This window comes from Anoplopoma fimbria, chromosome 2, assembly GCF_027596085.1.
Source record: "Anoplopoma fimbria isolate UVic2021 breed Golden Eagle Sablefish chromosome 2, Afim_UVic_2022, whole genome shotgun sequence".
Classification (NCBI taxonomy): Eukaryota; Metazoa; Chordata; class Actinopteri; order Perciformes; family Anoplopomatidae; genus Anoplopoma; species Anoplopoma fimbria.
Window position 1 is genome coordinate 13,998,881 of NC_072450.1, and position 24,842 is coordinate 14,023,722.

General features: G+C 41.8%; 1 protein-coding gene across 6 annotated transcripts in view; it reads left to right on the top strand.

Moving 5' to 3' along the window:
- The window catches only part of esrrga (estrogen-related receptor gamma a), a 45,577-nt gene extending 22,956 nt beyond the window's left edge, over nucleotides 1-22,621 (top strand). For all 6 annotated transcript variants that reach the window (XM_054613272.1, XM_054613280.1, XM_054613301.1 and 3 more), the window contains 3 exons: nucleotides 17,868-17,974; nucleotides 18,069-18,231; nucleotides 22,377-22,621. In XM_054613272.1, coding sequence (XP_054469247.1) covers nucleotides 17,868-17,974; nucleotides 18,069-18,231; nucleotides 22,377-22,621 — 515 coding nt within the window. The remainder of the gene's footprint in view (nucleotides 1-17,867; nucleotides 17,975-18,068; nucleotides 18,232-22,376) is intronic.
- Nucleotides 22,622-24,842: the final 2,221 nt, after the last annotated feature.

The following is a 24,842-nucleotide window of genomic DNA, read 5'->3' on the forward strand; positions in this document are numbered from 1 at the left end:
ACACACACACACACACACTGACACAAGCATGCGCACACACGCGCACACAAAGGCTGCTAACAGTGGTAACAACGTGTCAAGGCGAGCGCCAGGCAGCTAATTTGAAGTCATTAGATGTCTGCCGTACTGGCAACAATTTGTTACGCTCACACACGCACAAACACACACACAAAAAGACGTCGCATACACACACTGAGTTAAGAGCCGTCTGCGGATAGCGAGGAGGCTAAATTGTAAACTAATTTAAACATCACTCAGCGTTAGAGAGGCTGCCTGCAAGACAGGCCCCCGGATAACAAGGCTAGGGTACGCGTGTGTGTGTGTGTCTTTGTGTGTGTGCTGCTAGTCATGTTTGACACACAGACTCGCCCAACCTTAGAGACTTGTGACAACGCACACACATATACACACATATCTCTTTGATTGGTTCTTTGATTCTAAAACAGTGTGTGTGTATGTATGTGTGCATGCACACTCATTTCCATATTGATATGGCCTATATGCAAACATTTGATATGTCATTAGGAGAGGAAAATGAGGTTTCAGACCCAGTGTGTGTCTCTTGTTATCCCAAAAGGCGTGGGACACCATCACACATTTTCACCTCACACATGCATATGTGTGTCAAAGACAGAGATGAAGCGCATGCAAAACCAGACATGGACGAGTTTTTTTGCTGATTCAAACTGGACAATGAGTGGCCCACACATATTCACACATTCAGAAGACGAGTATACGAGCAGGATACTGTCACTCTCAGAAAACTGTGGGTATGCTGAAATATTCTGGCAGTTATTATTCAGAGGATGTGAAAGGCTTTGGCGTCCAATAATATGGATTAGTGAAGAGAAGATCTCATTTTAATAGCTCTCATAGCCACAACTCCAGTTACATATTAGGCCGCATGTCATGGTATTGTGTGTGTGTGTTGAAGGAGGAACAAGGAGCGGTCAGGTGAGAGGAGGAGGCAAATACTTAAACAGGAGCGGATGAGAGAGTGAATTAAAAGAAAGAAAGGCTTTTCAAAATGAGCCATTTATCTGTCTGTAGAATAAGTCTTTTCATCCTCTTTTCTGTTCTTTTTTTTTTTTTACCTCATCCTCACTCTCTCTCTCTCTCTAACTAAATGACTACCGGGCAGTCATGCCAGCAGCTCTTATCTAGACTCGCGGACACAAAAGAGAAAGACAGACAGGCGGACACTTGACTTGACGAAAGAGCAAGGAACGAACAAATGAATGAATCAACGAACGCGAGCCAGAACCTATAACACAGCCTATTTTACCAGAACCAGAGGCCTTGCCATTAGTGTTTTTTTTTTTTTTTTTTTTTTTTTTTTACAACCCCCTCCCCCATTCTTTCTTTATTCAAGGAAGAAATTGCTCTCGGGCCGCCCCCACTTCCCCTCCACTATTCTCCGGCTTCCCTATCTCCTCTTACTTGCTCTTTCTTTTCTTACAGTCTTTCTTCCGTTCCCTTTTCAATTTTGACACTCAGGATAAGCGGTCTATGTGTCGGCAGTAACGCAGTATGATTGAGCTGTAAAAAAAAAAATGGGGGGAGGAGGGGCGGGGGGGTGCTGTGTGTCTATTCATTTAATCGGCCTTTATGGAGATATGGGAGAAGGGGTTTGGGTGGTTGTGGTGGTGATGGGATAGTAGGTGATGAGGGAAGTCCTCTTGCCTCATGTTCTGCATGCTTCTTTCAATCTTTCTGTCTCCTCTGGTCATTTATTGGCCTCTCTATCATTTCTTCGTTCTCTTTCTTCCCCTTATTCCTTGTTTGGATTTTGAGGCTGAGAATGGGTGTTGAAATCCCCCACATGGTGATGCTGAAAACATGAATCAGGTTTAAGGAGAATGTAGAGCTGAAGAGAAGGTTTGAAATGAAACATAGTGTAGGAAATGGGTAGAGAATGGAAAGCAGGGAGGTCACATACATTACCTCAGTATAACCCAGATACTCCCAAAGAGCCTTTAATACAATACTATTCTGACCCGACGGCTAAATATCCCCCACCTCTTCAACCTCCCGGATGACCTCCCTTTTTCTCTCTCTCTGCTTCTCTCTCTTCCTGCCCTAGCTCCTCCTCTGCCTCTCTCTGACTTGACCTCCCACCCTCTCTCTCCATGGTATCCTTAACCTCTTCATTATCAAGTCAACCTCATCTCTCAACCCCTTTCGCCTCCCACGCCTCCAACCTCCCCTCGTCTCTCACTCCGCCATTGATACTTTCTTTCTCTTTGGTTTTGTTTGTCTCTAGAGAAACAGTGATCAAAATCTAGATTTTTATACGGCCTGAATGACTGCTCACAGATCAGTTCGCTCACTAAGATATGCTTTTTGTCAAACATTTTTGTTCAACATTGGTACATCACAGCATCCTCAGAGAGGCACCCACTGAGCAAAGCCTTCCTTGAGCTTTACCTCTGCTGTTGTTCTTTAGTGCTCTTTCTCTTTAGGTCATGTTATAAATGGTGTTCACTTAGAGATGCAGTCAACCAGTTGAACAGTGGTCATTCAGACTGCCAGACAGCCAGTCAGTTAGTTAGCCAATCAGTCAGTCAGATAACTGCACAGCCAGTCAATCAACCAGAGAGACACCCAGTCAGTCAGCAAATATTGATTAATAGAAGTGTCCAGCTCCTTTTAGCAAATCAAACGTCGAGTCTCAGCAGCCAAAGAAACCATTGCACACACACGCACACGTATACACATGGATACACACATATACACATGGATACACACATCCTCGACTTTGAAAGTGCAGTTCTGTAAATTAACACTGACACACATTATAACACTTTACAATGAGCTCCAAGAGAAGCAGAACATCAGGGTGTGTGTGTGTGTGTGCTTGTGTGAGTGGGTGGTTGTGTGCTTGTGTGTGTGTGTGTGTGTGTGTGTGTGTGTGTGTGTGTGTGTGTGTGTGTGTGTGTGTGTGTGTGTGTGTGTGTGTGTGTGTGTGTGTGTGTGTGCTTGTGTGTGTGGGTGTGCGTGTCGTGTGTGTTTGTGTGTTGATAATGGAATGTAAAAGCCAAGACTACTGATGATGTCACTGCCTGGCCCTCCTTATTAAGTCTGGTGTTGTCATCAATCAGCAAAGAGGTTGTTGGGCTTTGGGTCATAGAGTGGTAAATCAGAGAAGAAACATCTCTCCACACAAACAAACACACACACACACACACACTTTTCCAATTGTTAAATCATCTTCCAGTCTTTCTCTCCCTCTCAGTGCCTTTGCCCTCTGCAATAAAACGGCTGGTCTGGGTACACATGTGCATGTAAACTCATAAAAAAAACTCATGCGCGGAAATACACATGGACACACGAATCCAAACGCACAAGCAGATTTGGCCCCATTCTGTCGGCCGAGGCTAGTTCACCTTGACAGTCACAGCATGCTGCGTGCCTCCTTAACACACAAACACAACACACAAAGAAGCAGTCCATTCACATAGACACACACATTCAGCACAATGAGAAGACATAAAAACATTGACATGGTAGTGTCCGAGCAAACACAAACACAAGTCTTTATGACATAACATGTAAAAGTGAAGGGTTAATATAAGGTTTAGTTATATGGTGAAAATTCCATTGAATTGCATACCAATTTCAGAAGTATTCACATTTATTATCTGATCAATTATCCCATGATTTAAATTCTAGTCTAAATAAAAAATGCGTCTGAGCTTACTCCCACCCCTTGAACAGAGTTGGCCAATGATGGGGTAGCATTGGCCAACTCTCACCAGGGTCTGACCGACTATCCGGCTGTGCTCCATAGACTCTCATGCATCATTTAAGATCTTCTGTATTTTAGGCTGGTTTGGTGGATTTCGAGCCAGTCATGGCTAAAAACATAATGAACACTAATTCATAAGGTTATTTTTGTAACAAACTCCTTCTGACGGCACTCGGTCTTATTTGAAGTGACATAACGGACTCTGTCTTTTCCATATTCTAATAAGATTCAACTGATAAATGAGTTTGTTAGGATCTGATTTCAAATCAGAATATCATTTAATTCATCACTTTGGTCAATTTTGCTTCTTTTATGCACTCAAGTACGTTTCTTCATGTATGTTTCCAGTCACTGTTGATTTTCTCTGAACTCTGTTGGGCGTGTTTGATTTCCATTTCTGCTCATCCCTGAGCTACATAACACATTTATAGGTTGTGTGTGTGTGTGTGTGTGTGTGTGTGTGTGTGTGTGTGTGTGTGTGTGTGTGTGTGTGTGTGTGTGTGTGTGTGTGTGTGTGTGTGTGTGTGTGTGTGTGTGTTTGTTTGTTTGTCTGTTTCATTGTCCACATTTGTGCAGAAGAGACATCTTAATATCCACTGCAGTTTATTCTTGCAGCCCATACAGTATAAACAAACACATTCTTGTTTGCAGATGAAAACAAATATTGGTGAAATCAAATTAGGAAAATAATATTTGATATCTGAGCTTAATGTTCGGATTAAGTTGGGCTTTCTTTATTGGATTAAGCCTTTGTGTATTGGAAGCACGTCATCAATATGAGAAAACAGCAGAGGGAAAACATTTTCCTTCTCTGTGCATTACTTTTCTTCTGTCTTATCCACTTCACTACACTTTCTAGTGTTTATGGTTGAATAACCAAATAATACAAATTAATTATTTTTTCATCAAAATTGACAAAATGTTGTGTTAAATATACCTACAATTTCTCCCTAAACATAGCAATATTAGTTAATTAAAAAAAATAGAACCCCCATTTTCATTGGGATTGTGCCTTAGGAATATCTGAACAAATTTGATGTTTTGATGACACACACACACACACACACACACACACACACACACACACACACACACACACACACACACACACACACACACACACACACACAAAGGCACCTACATATTCAGCCCCTGAGGGCACGTTCAGTCTTTGTTGACTCTCCTGTCTGTCCGATGCCCTGTGTTTGTTTTGTCATCACCGTGTTGACAGTGTTTCCATGACGATGTGCCAATGATGACACTCAAACACACACGTCTAAAAAAACACACAGTATTTTATACACACACTCAACACAAATATTACACACACACACACACTGGTCGTACCTCTATCAGGTCACACATTGGTGCTGACACACACCGTATGCCTTGAGAGTCAAGCAACCTGACACTTCATATGGACACACATAACTTGCTTCACACTTGGTACCAGCTGTCTCTGTATCCATTTGTGTCACACCATATCAGACCTGAGCTCAAAATGAAATCTAAAACACAAAGGAGTCACTTGAAGAGTAACAGCAGCCTATGATAGTGGAGTGGTGTGCATAAAAAGAATATGATCACATCACCAACAGTATCCTCTCTAATATTAGCACTGTTAACAAGTTAATGAAATACCTGTATATTTAAAACATTACACAGATTTTAAAAGTAGTATTTCATGTAAATCATTGTTTTTTTTCTGCTCAGCTTCCGATTACAGCCACTGATTTAAAATAATTTCAATAATTTTGAGTCTAACCTAAAAAATTTAGTCAAGAAAGACATTCAGTGGATGGATATTAAACTAAAAGTGAGAAAAAAACACAAATATTGAAGTCATGAGATTTGCTCTCAGCAGCCCATTGCTGTTTTTCTTATTAGTGTGATTACATTAGCAAATCAAATTCATTTGTCTATCAGCCTTTGAGACACAGCCTGCAATCTGAGTACACCAACTAATCTGCATCAAATAATGTCTGTCACACACACAAAACACACCAGAAAAAAAGCTGCATACATAAGCGTGCACACAAGGCATGCACACACAAACACATACATCATGAACGCACCCATGAACACACAAACGTACACTTCTAATGTAGTGCTAATACACAGTGAATGTGCACGAATGCACACGTACACAGACGTGCACAGTTTTATAATATGTGACATCAGATGAGCAGTAACAAATAAATCAGCGCACCATCTGAGCCCATCATCATCTAAGTCATCACTAGGAAACAGTCAGCTTTTACTACTTTCAATTTGCTTTTGTGTTTGTGTGTGTGTGGGTGTGTGTGCCTGAGAAAGAAAGAGAGAGAGAGAGAGAGATGATGTGATGTGATATGATATGATATGCTGGCGGGGCATAAAGATAGATGATCATAATTACGCACAGGCCAAACTCCATTTCAAATCATCATCATCCTATTCTATCTGTTAGGGCACACACACACACACACACACACACACACACACACACACACACACACACACACACACACACACACACACACACACACACACCAAAGCAATATAAAGAGTTCACACACATACAGGGATTCACAGTCACCCCCACACACACACATATCACCCACCTATGCATGCAGCAAATCTAGTGGAAGGAGGGACAGGCTTGTCATGGCATCACATTATTTCTGTCGGTTCATGCAAAGTTCACAGACAGGCATGAAATAGTTGTTCTCTCTCGCCCCACGTGTTCTCTGCTTCCACTTATCTTTTTACATTTCCTCACTGTTTCTGTCGCTATCTTCCCTTTTCTCCTCTTTATCTATATATGTTCTCTTTTTCTTATGCACTCTGCTCAATATCTGTTTCTCCTCTTACCTCAGCCTTCCTCTCTCTCTCTCTCTCTTGCCCCCATCATTGATCCTCACCTCCTTCCCCCATCTCTCTCCTTTTTCTTCCTTTTCTTATTTTTGTTTATTCCTCACTCCCCCCTATGTTTTACTCTCCCTCTCTCCCTTTTACTTTATGCCCGATGCTCATACTGCTCATCTTCCACCTTCCCCCTTTCTTCTACCTCCCTCAGTCTCTCTCCGTCTCTCTCTCTCTCTCTCTCTCGCTCTCTCTCCCCCATCCTTCACCCATCATTCTTAAATAACAGTCGAGGATTCATCCTTTCCATCAGGGAATAAGCAGGTGGGAAAATAGGATTGGAGCGTGCCTGCCACCAGCTGGGGAAGACTTATGGTCTGTGCACACAACACACACAAAGAGACAAATTATTTATTTATTTAATAGAGGTATAAACACATGAGGACAGGGACACCTTTTTGCACATACACCAGAAAACACCTGCAGACAGAAACAGTTTGGGCCTGCCCCTGTGCCTGTGTGTGACCCAGCAGTGATGAAAGGTAAAATAGAATAACTATGTGTTAAATGGTTTATAACCAACCATTAGCATGTTGGCTCTTTGTCTAAATGTATGTTAAGGTACCCACATCTCGTATACACCTGAAAATTGATTGCAATAATGATACGCATAGACAGGCAACTTCTTAGTGTGAAAAAGTGAATAACAGGAGATTTTGGTGAGATCGAAGCCACGTCAGAACCTAACCGGTTTATTATTATGTTTTATGTACATTGCGAGCTAGCTACGTCAATGAGGAATAACTATGTCAGTCCGTTTTCCATTCCAAGATCTCCATATTTGTCATTTTTTACATCCCTTTATTTAGTTCCTACTTCCAGTTCCTATCAAATATGTTTTTCGTCTAACTTCTGGTTTATTTTGGGGTTTTTTCAATCATGTACATTGAATAGTGTGCATGTGTTTATTTAAAGCACTTGTCACTCCCCACCTGCTATGTAGCAGAAGATCATATCTCAGTGTTTCACTGTTTGTTCACATGCACACGCAAAAGACACACACACAGCAGTAATAATGTGTGTAGTTTTTTGTCTATTTAATCTTGATGGGATGTTTCATCTGCAGGCTGCTATAACAGCTGGCTGCCTTATTGTCTGGGTCTGACTGATGGATATGCGTGTGTGTGTGTGTGTGTGTGTGTGTGTGTGTGTGTGTGTGTGTGTGTGTGTGTGTGTGTGTGTGTGTGTGTGTGTGTGTGTGTGTGTGTGTGTGTGTGTGTGTGTGTGTGTTCTTGCCTGTATGCAATTTCAGTTTGTGATCCCCAATAATCTATTACATGCATATGTTTATATCTTTAACTGTTTGACACAGTTCTCTCTGATACATGTAAAAAACATTTATCTTCATGAACAATATGTACATATGCGAGTGTGTGTATTGTGCTTGTGTGTGTGCTGTCCATCAGGCCACACACACAGCCCTACCAAACCATTGGCTTGGTTGCTGATGATGACATATGAGTTCCTGGCCTTGGTAATGGCTGTTAAATCTCATAATTACACGCTTCTTTATTGCAATGCATAATGACCCCGCAGCACTATTGGACAATTAATTAAGATTTTCAGCCCAGGCTTTTTCAGGCCCAGATGAGGAGGTGGAATGAGGTCTAATGTTCGTGTCTTCGAGCTAGGACATTAAGGCACGATGCTGTAGGAAAGAAGCCTGTCTCTCTGTGCGCATTCGTTTTCATCTCTGTCTTTCTTTCAGTCTGTGTACGTCCATCTCATTCACTCTGTCCTCTCTCTTCCCGTTGCTCCAGTGTTGAGCCTTTCCTCTCGATGCTTGTCCTCAATGATGATATTGGAGACCATATCTCTAATCTGTGAATGGTAAATTAATCCCTGTGGAGTTTCTGCGGTCCTCTCTCTATGGAAAGCTACGGGGGATTAGGAAGATAGAATCAACACAGCCTCATAATCTCATATACAGACACCAGGCTTGGACAGGGACCATTGGATTTTGTTTTAAAGCCACAATCAGCAAGTTTCTATTCAAAAATCAATACCCCTTTTTAATGCAGAATCTTGTTTGTCAAAGTGTTAAAATACATGTGACAACAAAAAAAATTATGTAATCATCTTTGTATACAAAAAACAAATTATCCTGCCCAATGGTTTTGATTGCAGGGCAGTCCATTTGCTGATGCTTGGACTATGGATTTTGTCTTTTCAGGAGAATATGGCATGGCAGGATATTGTTCTGAAAAGATAATCCACCAAGAGATCAATAGACCACCACAACCCAGTTAATTGAACAAGCTGGGAAAATGAATTAATCACCGACTAGATAGATAGATAGATAGATAGATAGATAGATAGATAGATAGATAGATAGATAGATAGATAGATAGATAGATAGATAGATAGATAGATAGATAGATAGATAGATAGATAGATAGATAGATAGATAGATAGATACCTTTGTTTGATCTTGGCTTTCCTCTTGACCCAGTTGTCCTTCACATAATTCAATCACTGGTTATACAGTATTTCCCAGAAAGTATTCCTCCTTTCCAGTTATTTTATGTAGAGAACTGTAACAATGAAAAAAATATTTTAAGTCGGGATGAGTTGCCAACTGACAAAGCTAAAATTGTGGTTCTGTACTTGGCATTATTGTATGCAGATGGCCTGAGAGGAACTCTTTTATTCTTTGTGTGTCTCGTGGAGTCTCAACAGACATTGGATGACTTTCCCTCGGGTATGAATTTTGCAGTAAGGTTCAATAATTGTGTTCGTGTGTCTCCTAATGACGCTTTTGAGTAAGTGGAAAAACACCATCGAAACCAAACAGTATGTCCAGCTTTCTTTTACCCATCCTGATATACTTTTACCTGGACGTCAGGTATAGGAATACAAATATTCAAATGATGTCCTCTTTATTCTTTTATGTATTTTATTTTTCAGCTCAATGTTTTTGGTCTTCAAAGCTGTATGTCAGCAGTATCTCTGTGTGAGAGAGAGACAGACAGGCAGACAGACAGAGAGGGTTGGTGTGTAAGCTTCTCAGTTTTGTGTACACATGGTTAATTCCCCTGACAGATTTGTGTGGACATGCTCTCACACACAGTGGTCATTTCTGCCGGCGTCAGCATTGTATTGAAGAAGGGAGAGACAGGATTAGAGGAAGACAGGAGGGATTGAGTAACAAGAAAAAGTAAAAAAAATAACAGATAATGCCAGAAAACAGAAATTGTGTAGGAATTAGTTATTTTGCATGATGTTTATTTCACCAAGATATTCCGAAGCAGACTATTGTCACTTGAGCAGCACACTTGACTCCATAAAAAGATAAGAAGACACGACCCCAGTGGAGCTAGCTGTGGCTCATACCCACACAGACCCACACACACTCCTTGACATGGCCCTGGCGGAGCTAGAAGTGGGTAATTAAAATGTAAATATTGATATTTTATTATTTGAAATGCCTCCACTGCAATGCTCTTAATGTCACTCCATCTGTCGTCTCCACGGAGACTTGGAGTTGCCCTCAACGACCGGCTGCCCCTCACCCAAGCAACCCCGCCACGGCAACAGCTATAACACTCGACACACATCTCTGCTGTTGCTGTGTCTCCATTTTGGCTCTAATTAAGTGTTAAATATTAGCACCCGCAACCACAGAGGCAGCACACACCACACATGTGCACAGGGAGAATACAACGCACGACCCTCCTCTCCACCTCTGTCTCTCTCCCCCTGACTCTCTCTTTCACGCACACACATAGACACACAGAGAGCTCTCATCCCCACTACAGCAATGGGAAGATTTTAAGTGTTAATCTTGCAGTGCTGCTGATGGTGTCTAATGTATGCAATTAACAGTCAGCCAGGGCTGAGGGTTTGGTAATTAGCTTGCTGTTCACACTGATTAGAGGCTACTGCAACCCTATGACTGCTCCACTCTCCCCGAGGCCGCACAGAGAAAAAGGGGGGATATGGAGGGAGGAGTGGGGGAGGGTGGAAGGGGAAAGAATTTAAAAAAGAGAGATTTTAGCCAACAATATAAGAGCGGGTTGAAGGGGATAAAGGTGATAGCGTTTGTTTGTGTGTGATATACGTGTATTATGAAAGTAGCTATAGTTTACCGAATACATTTCTGTATTTGTAACGTCCGTTGGTCATTTACAGTGTGTGCAACTCAAACACAGACTCTTATTTATTTAAGAAAACTAAGATTAATCATATCCAAAACCTAACCCCAATCTTCAACAAGACTTAAAATGAAACCAATAAGTATTGGTCATGTCACAATGTGAACAATGGATTTTCAAACATCCCCTCTAGACATGTAAAAATGATATGCTTAAATAATAATAACAGTTCTAACTAAATGAATGAAAACACTTCTGAGGTTTCAAAATCCTGATTGTATGTACATGTCTTGATGCAAGGGTTGAAGGGAGCAAATAGAAACGTTCTCTCTCCTGCAGATGGATGTGAAAACAGCCTTCTAGTGCCAAACGTACATCATTCTGCACAGTGAAGGTCAAACATCCAAGTAAAGACTCAACGAGCAAAACCAATTGTTTTAGTAGCAGTAGACTTTAAATAGTTTTGTTTTTTTACAGCAAAGTTATGTTACTTGAACTGTTTTGTTTGTTATTGGGTTTTTTTCCAAAATAATTCAATCTTACCTTAACACACACAAAAAATCTAGCCAAAAACCCGACCAGATAGGAGTGAAATCAACTATAGAAGGCAGACATGACTGAACCATATGGAAGTGGCTTTAGACATGGGCTTCAGTATCCACAACTTGATTTGCCTTTTCATATAATATCAAACTAACTAGAAAATATGATGTTTTCATAATCAGATCAGTTGTACGTATATGTGTAAATGTGGGTGTGTGCCCTGAGTGTCTTAAAGCCCCTCTAAATTAGCTGGTTCTCTGGGTAGAGTTGTTTCCATTTCGTTGCGCATCTCTGTGTAATTGGGTCAGCTGGTGGATGTGTGTGCACGTGTGCGTGTGTGTCACAGCATTTGCCAGCGTGCTTGTCGTGTGCGTGTAACTTGTGTGTGTTGTTTCAGCTTGGCCAAAGCCATCACAGGGGGTCCGTGTTCATTTGGGCCGGCGTCTGGCCGTATGGTACAAAACAGTTTGAAATGTGCACACACACACACACACACACACACACACACACACACACACACACACACACACACACACACACACACTGAAAAAGCATCACAAGGGAGCACTTGCGTTGCACAGCATGCAACAATGTGCACACAAACACAAATTTAAACACAAACACATACAGAAGGTGGTATCTGAGAGAGAACACTGGAGCTGCGTTACACAGGGTGCATACAGAACATACACACACACATGCACACACACACACACACACAAACAGGGCAGCGATGTGCTGGTAACTGTTGGACACTTCACGTGTCCTAATGCAATCTCTATCACAGTGGGCCAGAAGACTTAAATCTGTCCCCTGCGGAACACAATACGTGTATAGTACACGCTGCACATAAACAATCCACAATCCTCCTCTCCTACAATAAGCAACAAGACGATCATAAATCGGTCTACATCACAGTCCTTAACACCTCATTTAAGAGAGAGATAAGGTTTGGGTAACAACATCATTACACTACAATTAAGAGGAAATGACAGAGAAGAAACATTCTGATATGGTAGATGTCTATTACGTTTCTATTACACATGTTTATAACACTGTTTTAGCATTGTTGGACACCACATGTCATTCTTATTAATCTCTGTAATGAGGAGCTGTAGGCCAGGAGGCTCCTCTTACAGAAGACACTCAGTTTCCCTAACTGTGCCCTAGACAGTTTTGCTGTGTTGTGTTATATTTCCATGACAATGTGTGAATCCTATTCTTACGACTTCAATACGGATAACTCTTGCTAAATGTTTGAGTCTTAGCTGTTACATTGTTGGGACAGACTGAGAAGTTTGCTGGTAAATGTGTCCTTGGGGCCATGATCAAATAGGACGGAGCTCAGTGTCGCTGGTAACAGAGCAAGCAGGTGCTCAAGGAATGTGAGGCTGCTACAAGAGTGCAGATGGACCACCATATGTATTTTGTAATATTTTGTAACCTGCTTTTGTTTAGATAGTCAAAAAGACCAAAATGTTGTTTAGGGAACATATAACATAAAAAAGAAACCAAACCACTTAAAAGCCCACTAAACTATTAAGTTAAAAGTAAACCAGTGTGTTGCCTACATGTTAAAAAGTAATCTTCAAAAAAACTGCATTTTAAATTCACAAGCCTCAGAAATTATGCATATTGGTATCACGCAAAGATCACATCCAACATACAACACCATCACCATCTCTACCCCTAATCTGCAGACTATGATTAAATAAGAAAAAATACTTGCAAGACTGCTCAAGGCCTATTCTGTCCAGGCCACAGTCTCACACTGGGGGTTAAGTTGGTCGTTGGCTCATTCAGATCAAACACAGAGCTGACCTGCATCTCTGCTGGCAGCAGCCCGGCAACATACACACACATTTTCACCGGGACACACTCTCTCTTCCTCGTCTTGTTGATCTGTCAGTTTAAATTTAAATAATTATACTGAGCAAATGCAGCAAAGAAAATGTTGCCATCACTGACACAGTAGTGAATTCACCATTTGCTTATTCACAAAACTGGCTTTTGTCTGTAGATACACAACAACACAGATATTGTAGGTACACAGAAAAAGGTCTCTTGAAATCACGATTGTGGCATTACTTCAATTGAGACGTTTTTGACGGCAAATATTACAGATATGATTTACTTTCCCTTCCTTCATTTTATCTAGAGTTTCCTCTATAAAACAAAATTTAAAGGGTTTTTCAAATCACACCCACGTTCGTGCCAAAAAATAAATTTCTCCGCAGTGACAAATTATGAAGTTTAGTGGTGTGTAAATGACTGGGACCAGATCAGCATTACAACCTGTTTTCACACCTGTCCAATCGTACACACACACACACACACACACACACACACACACACACACACACACACACACACACACACACACACACACACACACACACACACACACACACACACACACACGCAGAATAGGCTCCTCTGATGCATCAGTTATTGCAAATCTACCTAGGCACTATCGTATAAAACACATACAGACTGGCATGCACATACAAGTAGCTTCACAAAAGCCACAAACTGCACACACACAAGTGCACACGTACTCATAAGCATCACACTCGGTTCTCACTGGTTCCCATTTGGCCTGTAACCGCAAGAAAACAAATATAGGCCTCCTGGATATGTGTGTTGGTGTGTGTCTTTGTAGCAACTGGGGCATGAGAGAGGGCTATCCTATGTGTGTGTGTGTGTTTCTGTGCCAGACTTGTGCGGTCTCGGGTGTAAACGTGCAGTCAGGACTCATTTGGCAGACAAACAGGCCGCAGGGTGGCTGGGGAATCGACGTGTGTTTGTGTGTGTGTTTGTCTTCATGTGTGTGTCTGATAGAGCAAAAGGAAGAGAAAAAAGAAAGAGAGCGCGAGAGCAAGCAGTAGAGGTTAAGTCTGCATGACTGCACTGCAGCCTCTTTCTGTCAGACCAATGTATGGCACACACACACATACCTACACCCAACACACAATCTCTCTCTGTACCTTCACAGATACAGGAGAGCGTCCTAATATTTTACCTGACACGCCCCAAATAACAGCACACACACACGTATCCAACCAAATACATACATTGGTCATTAACTTGACCTCATGCACACCCTACCTAATCCCAATCAGTATGTACACAAATCAATATACAACCCTGTTTCCAAAAAATGAAGTTGATATACAACTCAATGGTTTATATATACTTAATAGTAAAACCCAGGATGTGGTACATTCTAAGTGAATTAGAGAGAAGAGAGAAGATGTAGAGTTCATAAAGAGACATAAGCATATATCCTATAATGGTGTCCAGGGAACACAAAGCTTTACTTGCATGTCACGTCCTGTAGCAATTTTCTCTTGTTTAAGGTCTATATCAATATATTTAAGCAAAGCTTTGAACTTATTTTGGTTGTACATCACTGTACATCCAGCTCATCCCACCTTTTCCACAGTAAACACAGGCTGTACAACTTGCACACATACACAAACACACTCGTCCTCCCACACATAGTATAAGATGCCTTATCAACAATGGGCAGAAAGGAAATGTAATTAGAGCCAAATGGGGAACCTTCTTTTGTCAAGTGAAATCACAGGTATGAAAGAAAGGTCTCCACCCCTCCCAGCACCATCACCACCACCACCACCTCCTCCCTGTCTCCCACCTCTCCCCCTTTTACTTTCTTCTCTCCTCCGTCTCACTCATTCTCATGCTCTCTCTCTTTCTCTCTCCATCAATACCTCTCTCTCTCCATCATCAGCACTAAATTCCCATTGATGTTTCTTTTCTTCTGCTGTATCGATCGCTTCATGAGAAGGAGGGGAGGAAGCGAAGAAGGGAGAGATGGCGTTATCTGTTAATTAATTTGTCCTGAAGCTGGCCGCCTATTAATCAGACAGATAAGAGGCATTGGATGGCTGAACAGCACAGACAGGCTGGTGGGGAGGGGAGGGGTCGGGGAGGCGCACATACACAAACACACGGAAATACACACCGATAGAGACGCACATGCAGAGACTCACAGAAACATGTACGGGAATGTATGCATATGCAAAGAATACAAACATGCTGGCATAACAACAATCCAGCACGCTTACAGGACAGTAATGTGTATTATGTTAAAGTATGCAATATATGCACACACCACATTCACCTACACAAACACACACACAAACCACATCCTGATAAAAATCATTGATGTACCTCAATAAGGAAAGCTGCACTTTCAGCTCAATAAATTAATCACAGGGGTTTTAATTATCGGTATTTCCTTTGTGCGTGTGTTTGCGCACATATGTGTGCATTTTATGTGTAATTAGGGAGATGTTTGTTAAAGTATGAACTATGTGCTAATCATATTATGAACTTAATGCTCGTAATTCAGGCGTGTTTTGGATGACATTTACAATTTTTTGTTGCACGTGTGTGTGTGTGTGTGTGTGTGTGTGTGTGTGTGTGTGTGTGTGTGTGTGTGTGTGTGTGTGTGTGTGTGTCTGTGTGTGTGTGTGTGTGTGTGTGTGTGTCTGTGGTGTGTGTGTGTGTGTCTGTGTGTGTGTCTGTGTGTGCCCAATATTTAAGCCCTGTGTGCCTCCACTGGCCCCGGATCAAATTCCACCAGAGGGTTGTGTGTGAATTGATTGAACCCTGCGTGTTGCTCCCAATGCCAGAGCGCTGAAAACACACACATACATGCACACACAAGTTAAAACACATAACCAGTGATACCATTAAATTATATTAACCCTTTACTCATGTCCTCTTCTCTTCACTTGACCCCAGGGTTTAAACAGATTCAATAAGTGTGTGCGTTAATTTTAGCAGTGCCCACGCTTATTTCCCTTCCACACGATGAGTGGTGAAGTCCCGAGGACCCCCTTAAGACATCTGCCTCTGTGAAAGAGATGTGTGTGTACATCTGGGTGTGTGCATGAAGACCCCCTTAAGAAATTCACCTCTAATCCCTTCTGATGATTTCATTAAGTAGAAGAAGACACTGCCAGTTGGCAACAGTACTGCTCCCTTCACTGTGCCGTGTGTATGTGTGTGTGTATCAATCATACACATTTGGATTCCTTCCAGTGTGTTCCTATGCATTTATGTCTATGCATACGTAATACTGTATGTGTGCAGGTAGCAGTGTCTATCTACTGTGTGTGTGTGTGTGTGTGTGTGTGTGTGTGTGTGTGTGTGTGTGTGTGTGTGTGTGTGTGTGTGTGTGTGTGTGTGTGTGTGTGTGTGTGTGTGTGTGTGTGTGTTGGATATGTTAACAGTTAATGAATGAATTAGAGCACATTACAACAACAATAGCCTGCAACCTGGACATAATGAGACGCCTGCCATTACCCATCAACACGCTGTGATATAAGAGCCCCTAACACACACGCACGCACACACACACACACACACACACACACACACACACACTCCAACACACACTGTCACACACCTACCATCTCAAGAGGAGGCACATGGCAGCAGATGTTGATGAAGAAATATCTTTCCTCTCATCTGCCTGCTTCTCCTGGCAGGATGCTCCTCTCAGACACACACACACAAACACACACAGACACACACATAAACACACAAACTGGAGGGCTGCAGTGAGGTCTGACAGGTGTGCTCACATGGGCCACTGTCTTTGCCTTTCCTATGCAGGCTTGCACACACCACCAAAATGCACACATAGGCAGACAGGCAGGTGTGAATGGACAGGTGTGTGAGGACAGGACAGCTGTGAGGAAAGGTGTGAGTGGGCAGGTGTTCCATTAAAGAGATAGACCGACAGAAAGAGAGAGAGAGAGAAAGGAACAACAGGCGAAAGTCTGGTGCGCTTAAGTAAGAGTGTAATCGAAAGATATGAAATGAAGCAGCGAAAATAATACAAAGAGAATGACAGTAAAAAAGGTGACATTCAATGCAGAAAGAGAAAGTGAAGGCATAATGGTGAAAGCAAAAAATATTAAACAGAAAGAGACCCAAACAGACCGGACATGCAGATTGAGATTTATCAAGATGGATGGAAAGAAGGTGAAGCCACAATCAGACACACAGATGGTCAGTCCCAGATAGACGCTGACAGATAAAAAAGGCATGGATTGGGATTGGAGAGACAGACAGATATAGACATAGGCAAATAGAAAGACATGGATTGACACCAGCGAAAGCAGGAGTTTTGAGGCCATAGCAGCAATTAGTGTGTGTGTATTTGAGCGGTGCAGCAGCGATGGCCAGCATTGATCCATGGAGGCTGTGTCAGGGGGAGATAAGGCCTGCCTCTCCCCAGAGAACAGCCCTGGGCACAGGGGAGAGAGGAAGAGGAGGAGGAGGAGGAGGACTCTGGTCAACTGGATGGATGGAGGGTGGGCAGGGTGGGGAAGGGAGGAGAGCTGATCTTGACCCTCTCACAAGCTTCAAAACCAGCTTTATTCACTCCTTTACATTTACTCCTTAATTTTACTTTTTCAACAAGACTGTTAGTGTTGACTTTTTACAATAGTCAAAACAGAGTGCTTAACTGCTGTGTTGGTGCATAAAAATTAACAATCCTCTCTTTTGCTTTTCTTCTTTGTCCTAATCGCCCTCAGGGTTCTCTACGCTGTCATTGGCAGACCAGATGAGTCTACTGCAGAGTGCATGGATGGAGATCTTGATCCTACGTGTCGTGTACCGCTCACTGTCCTTTGAAGACAAGGTCAGCATCTTTCGTTTTTATGTTTGCTTCTTGGTCTTGTGAAATATATAAAGACATGCATGTTAATTTGCAACCTCTCTGTGTCTCTCTTTAGCTGGTGTATGCGGAGGACTACATAATGGACGAGGACCAGTCGAAGCTAGCTGGACTTCTGGACCTGAACAATGCCATCCTTCAGCTGGTCAAGAAATACAAGACTATGAAGCTAGAGAAGGAGGAATTTGTCGCTCTCAAAGCCATCGCTTTGGCTAACTCAGGTTTGAGATTCTTTATTTTTTTGTCCAGCTGTGTGTCTGAGTTTGTTGGCATGCGACTGGTGGAGAAGGAGTTAATCCTTGGAATCTCCCGTCCCATGGGACTCATTTAAACTGAACCATCAAAGGACAGATTTCAATACTCTGCATCTAAGCACACACACACAAACGCACACACAACGGTGACACATGATGCATAGTTTCACACACAGAACCTGCCGTTGTCAAACCTCCCACTTTCACTGTTTAAGCCACACACATTTTTCTCACCATACTCTTAAAAGGCACTCATGATAACAATTATTTTACAAATACATACGCACAGCAAAAGGTACAAACTGAAACACACACACATCTTCAACCTGAAGCCCACCTCCCACCCCCAAACAAAGTGGCCATCCCTTTTACAATTAGCATAGTCGTCTCTTCAGATGCCTGTTAAATAAGCTGAAATCATTAGAACCCAAAGTCTGTCGATAAAGCCCCCTCTCTGATGTGTCCAGCTGCATCGACAGCTGACTGACACACTCACACACACACTCTCTCACACACACACATACGCACACACAGCCTTCTTCCTCCCATGACCCGTCTTTTGAACTTTGTCTTGGAAGCCGGCCAGCTCTTCAGTACTCTTTAATTACAAGGGGGTTGCTGTCAATACAATGTGTTTAAATGGGAGAATGCAATGGCAGAGCTTTGAATAGGGAGGGAGGGGCCTTTTGTTCTTATTCTGCCCCCGTCAACTAACATGCACATACACTTCAGCGCTTTTTCTCTAATATGCCAGTTTTATCTCTCTTTCTCTGACACATACATAAAGACATACTCAACATAAACTATTAGTGTGTACTTTAATGTGAGCCTCTGAACAACGTTTGCTCACACACATTCAGCACATACTGTCATGCACATGCAGAAAGTATTGACGTGTTGTTTTCCTGCGGGCTGTGTGACAATCAATCTCTTGGCCCTGCCTATTTGTGTGTGTTTGTGTGTGTGTCAGTCTGTAAATGTTGCTGACTGAAAGTTGAGAAAGCCGGCTGGTTCTGCAGGCTGGATAACTGTGTTGATGATCATGATGGTGGTTATGAAGAATTATTTGGCAAACCATTTTTATGTAGAAAGCGGTATGACTTCACATTTGACAAGCTGGAACCACAGAATGCTTTTGCTTGTTAATTAACTAAATTCTAATTATTAATGAGTTACCAAAGTGGTGAAGAATAATTTTCTGTTGATAGAATGAACGATTACTCAAATGTTTATTCAAGCTCTAGATCCAACTCTCTGGTAATTAGAGGGGGGGTTTGTATTATCTGCATCGTTATGAATGGTGTTTCCAATGTTTTGTCCACCCACATTTACACACACAAACACACACACACACACACGCACACACATCTGCTGAAATCCATTTTTTTGTTTGGCACAGGCAACTCAAAAAGTATCCAGATAAAACTGGGGAACAATTCTCCATCAAAAGCTTACCTCACTGTTGAGAAAAACATTTATAAATAGTTGTTCTTTTAACTGATTGAAATCGAAACAGATAACCCCAAAATTAGAACTTTGCATTATAGCCAAGACTCTCTTACTGCTCTTCAAGACAACAGAATGCTAGCATTAGCATTTTGAAGGGCACTGACACTAATTAATTCACAGGATGCTAATCGTCTGCATTAATGAAGCCAAGCCTTAAGAAATGTTAGCAAACGTGCCCCACATGTAAAGACAGCTAAACTAGCCATGGGAAACAATGGGCACGTGTGTGACGTGTGTCTGTGCATTCATTTATGTGTGTGTGTGTGTGTGTGTGTGTGTGTGTGTGTGTGTGTGTGTGTGTGTGTGTGTGTGTGTGTGTGTGTGTGTGTGTGTGTGTGTGTGTATATGTGTGTGCATTGTGAGTTTCATGTTAACATGTGTGTTTTAGCAGCAGTATGTGCTCGTGCTCATTAGCGTCTGCTGTTTTACTTGTGAGTGTACTGCGGGTCAGAGCTCGGGAAGCAGCCGTGTCTATCAGCATTAATACCAAACATACAGTATTATTCAAAAACAATGTGAATGTGTTAAACTTCATTTTAACGTAATTGCAACCAACAGTAATACTTTACATTCGTTCATTCAGCACATGTTTATCATGTGTTTGTTTCACTTTGCAGCACAAGGTTTATGTTGTGTTTAATTTAAAAAGAGACACTGCATAAGAAGCAGCTAAAATATTTGGCCTGGAAATGTTTGCATTAAGAACAATAAAGAGATAAAAAGTAAAAGTGAGACGTAATGACAAAATAGAGTAGAATATAAATAGAATAAACGAAAACATAAGTTTATATTATAAGTTCATTATAGTTTAAGTTATTTTTGTATTTAATAAATCCACCTCATTACCCTTAATGAGTATCATTTTCCCCTCCCACAACAAAGCTTTGCTTTGAGCAAAATATCATCAGGCGGCAAGAATAAAAATAAAAAAACAGACGCTTAGACCTCCCTCTCTTATTTAAACTGGGAGAAAAAGTTAAATATTTGAGAACAGATAGAAGCTGAGTTTTCTATTGATCCCTACAGAATCCAGCCCGCTGACTGGTCTGGTCCTGCATACTGATACATGCCTTACACTCTATAGATCCAACACTTCGTATTTGATTGTGTTTGTGTAAGCGTGGACTTCAATGTGTGTGTGTGTGTGTGTGTGTGTGTGTGTGTGTGTGTGTGTGTGTGTGTGTGTGTGTGTGTGTGTGTGTGTGTGTGTGTGTGTGTGTGTGTGTGTGGCTGTGTTCACATATTTTATGTCGACTTTATCTGCACACTATCATTTTTATGTTTCACTTACCATGAAATGCATGTTTGTGAAAGTTCAGACTTTCTCTGCCGAGGTCTGCTAGTGTGTAAGTGTGTTTGTATTCAGCAGGTGTGAGCTTGACTTTGTGGAAGAAGTGCAGAACCATACTATTGTTTTAAGTGTTCTACATGCACTCATACTGTAGGTCACTTCCCCTCTGCAGATCTACTTTGTGTGTGTGTGTGTGTGTGTGTGTGTGTGTGTATGTGTGTGTGTGCGGTGGGGTGTGGTGGCCTATCAATAGTTGCCTTGTGATTATTATTTAACATGCATGTAGTCATTGATCGGAGACATTGATCGGAGGTTGCGAGCTAAAGGCCAGCTCACATTAAGACTTTGTCTCCCTAAGGGGCAATATGGAGCATTACTATTGAGGGACATTCTCAGCCTTTACTGCCACATATGCTGAAACGCACCTTACATGCCAGCTCAAAGAGAGATTACAGATGTGCGCAGCCATACACACACACACACACACACACACACACACACACACATAGACTCTCAGGTGCTCCTGCATCTCTCCATCATTCTACAAGTCCTTCTCTTTTTTCTCCGCCCACTCGTCTCTGTATGTGTCCATTCATCACACCCACATATCCACCCTTTAAAGGCAGAGAAGGGAGCAGCCCCTGATTTTAAAGTCCCAATCCTGGATTTAGTACTAACGAGATATTGTAGGTTTTACATCTATATTACACAGCAACGCTAAGAAGTGTACTGGCATTTTGAACTAAAGCCAAACCTTGTAAGATTCTACATTTATGATTATTGTTTTAAAGATCTCCTTTGTGTGCAGAATAGATCACTGTTTATATTCAAATGAAAATGTAGAGAAGTATTTAGCACTTTTTAAATGCATGTCAAGATCACATTTTACTACACCATAAATAATTTCCTACCCTGAGTTTGTGACCTCTCAGTAGCATCGCTGCATTGAGGCTGTTTGGATTGTGCAGTGTTAAGCACCTCACTCACACAGCAGACAGAGGGGGCACAGGTACTGACAGAGACACATCGTGCTGGAGAGTTGTGGGAGCTTTCTGCACTGATAAACGTGCCTGCCTTTGATGCTGGAAAACTCAGAACATGAGTATTTCAGTCAGCAAAAGAGGCTGATGCTTGTTTTTAAAGCATTGTCCAATTGCATCATGTTCTAATAATAACAATTAAATCAAAACCATAACCCCCTCTAATCCTTTTATTGATATGTTTTGTAGTACAATACTTCAAATACGTATTTAAATATATTTTTGTTCACATTAAAATTTCCGTCCTGTATTCCTCTTCCCTCCTTCTCCAGACTCCATGCATATTGAAGACGTCGATGCAGTGCAGAAGCTCCAAGATGTGCTCCATGAGGCCCTGCAGGACTTCGAGGCTTCCCAGCACCAGGAGGATCCCCGCCGGGCGGGCAAGCTGCTCATGACCCTCCCTCTGCTCCGCCAGACCTCCACCAAAGCTGTGCAGCACTTCTACAGCATCAAGCAGGACGGCAAAGTCCCAATGCACAAACTCTTCTTGGAGCTGCTGGAAGCCAAGGTCTGAGGACGGGAGAATAGATTGAAGGACAGCTAGGCGCCGGTCCGAATCTCACTTTGAATGACCTCTTGCTCTTTTACACGCACACACTCACACACACACACACACACACACAGAAATATGTTCCTGAAGTACTTCTGCTGACACCCTCCCCTACGAATAAACAAGTAACCTAAACCTCTTACCTGAACCCCTGAACCTCCAGCGTCTTTGACAAAAGGGTGCTCACTCGACCTTTTGTTTTGGGGAAACATGCTGACAGACTGAAATGACCCCCGATTTTACCAAGGAAGAAGATATTTCCTTTTAAAACTATTTAAAATCACTCAACAGTTACCACAGTAGCTCCGGACATTGAAGATGGCAAAACTCTTATGCATTTAATAACGATTAAGATGTTGTTAAAGACAAGCGCTTACATGAGGACACATTTAAAAGAAACTAAAAACTCTTCATTTTAGTTCTAAGGGACTGTACGACTGCACTTGTGTCTCCTTTCCCCTTCCCATTTCCCCCGAACAGAGTTTTTTAAGTGTTCATGGAGAAAGCTACTGGAGGGGGAAAAAAAGAACACTAAAGAAGTATTAATGACGTTTGTTGTCAAATAACATGTACAATGAAATTTGGATGGATGGACAGAAAGAAAAGAAGAGGAGATTTGCCCTGCCAAAGAATGGAGCTCATCCATTCAGAGGATGCCAGCAAACTTACTGTCATAACCCCAAATCTGTTTCTGGTTTGATCTACCGGTGGCTTTCAATGCTGGGCCTCAAGAGTGCTGCTGGTTTTCTGTTCCACCAGTTATTTAAATGATGTCTGGTTATGATGAAAACCAGCAGGACCAGGACCAGGATTAGAAACCACTGCTGTAAACACTTCCTGGTTCTCCCTAGATTCAGTTCCTGGTTTCCCACGACTCCCCCACTTCAACCACAACTTTACTATTTGTTGTATTTGTTGAAGACCTTGGCCTCCCAAATCTCTCAGTAAAACCATAGAATCAGTGTTTGCACACTTGACGTGGCTGAAAATGTTTCCAAATATTCAAACCTCTTAAAGTGTGATTGACTGAAGGAGTGTTACTTAACAAGATAAGACTTGATCTTTACTGTCAAGAATTGATTCCTGCTTTCCTCGCTGGTAGATGTAGGCTCAGTCCACGTTCTCTGTATTTATTCTGTCAAACTCTGTTTTGAAACCTTCTCAGCCGCTCAGTGTCCCGGATTCGTTGCTCTCCACACACAAGTCAGTAGAGATTTGATGCTGTCGATGTGCCATTAAGAATAGTCCAGCCCGTGCTCATTACCCAAACTCCAAAAACTGCAGAGGTTCACTTCAGTACTACCCTCCTTGCACCGTTGCATTCACAACTTCCAGCGCATCTGTGGCGTCAGCACAGAGCTATTTCTGTGATTCATTCAGGGAGTGACGGGGGCGCTTCAGTCACTCAACGCAATACAGACCAGAGGGAAAGGTGTGCTGACAGAACTGACTGAAGAACAACTATTGTTGCTTTCAAACTCCTTATTTTTTTCTTTATTTCTATCTTGAAAATAATCTTAGCGATGACACCTGTATAAGGGTTGTAAATAACTGTCATCCTGTATATGACATATAACACGGCTTTGTTTTTGTTATTAATATTGTCTTCTTAAAACTGAATCAATCAATATGTCTTTCCTTTTTTCTATCAGCTTGACCACTTTCAGCAATTATCATATATAAATATATATAAACATAACAAGTAATAATGTATTAACAAATCAGCGTTTATCTTAGAAAACTCTGAGCAATAGTGGTTTTAAAGGAAGGGTTTGTGCATATGGACTAAGTCTGCAATATTAACATAACGTGCCAGTCTTAAATTTGGGAAAGAGACGATGGGGATTTGAGGAGAGTTTGACGCTTCTCTTTTTCTCTGTGTAACTTGCCATAAGCTATTAGATAACAGTCAATATTTCCTTTGTTAGAGAAAGTTAGACAGGAATAAATATGGACCAGATATGTGAGGATGGGCTGTTAATGCTGCCATCACATAAAAACAAAGAGAATTCAACATCCAGTTTGCAAATGATCACGTGGCTCAGATGTGTGCACCTTTCTTGTGACCAGGGTTCTTTTTGCTGTCACTTTTAATCTGATTGAAACAAGACAGTTCTTTCTTTAAAACACAATGTTCAGTCATACACAGTTTTTGTTCTCGAAGATGTTTCTGAGTGTGGGGACC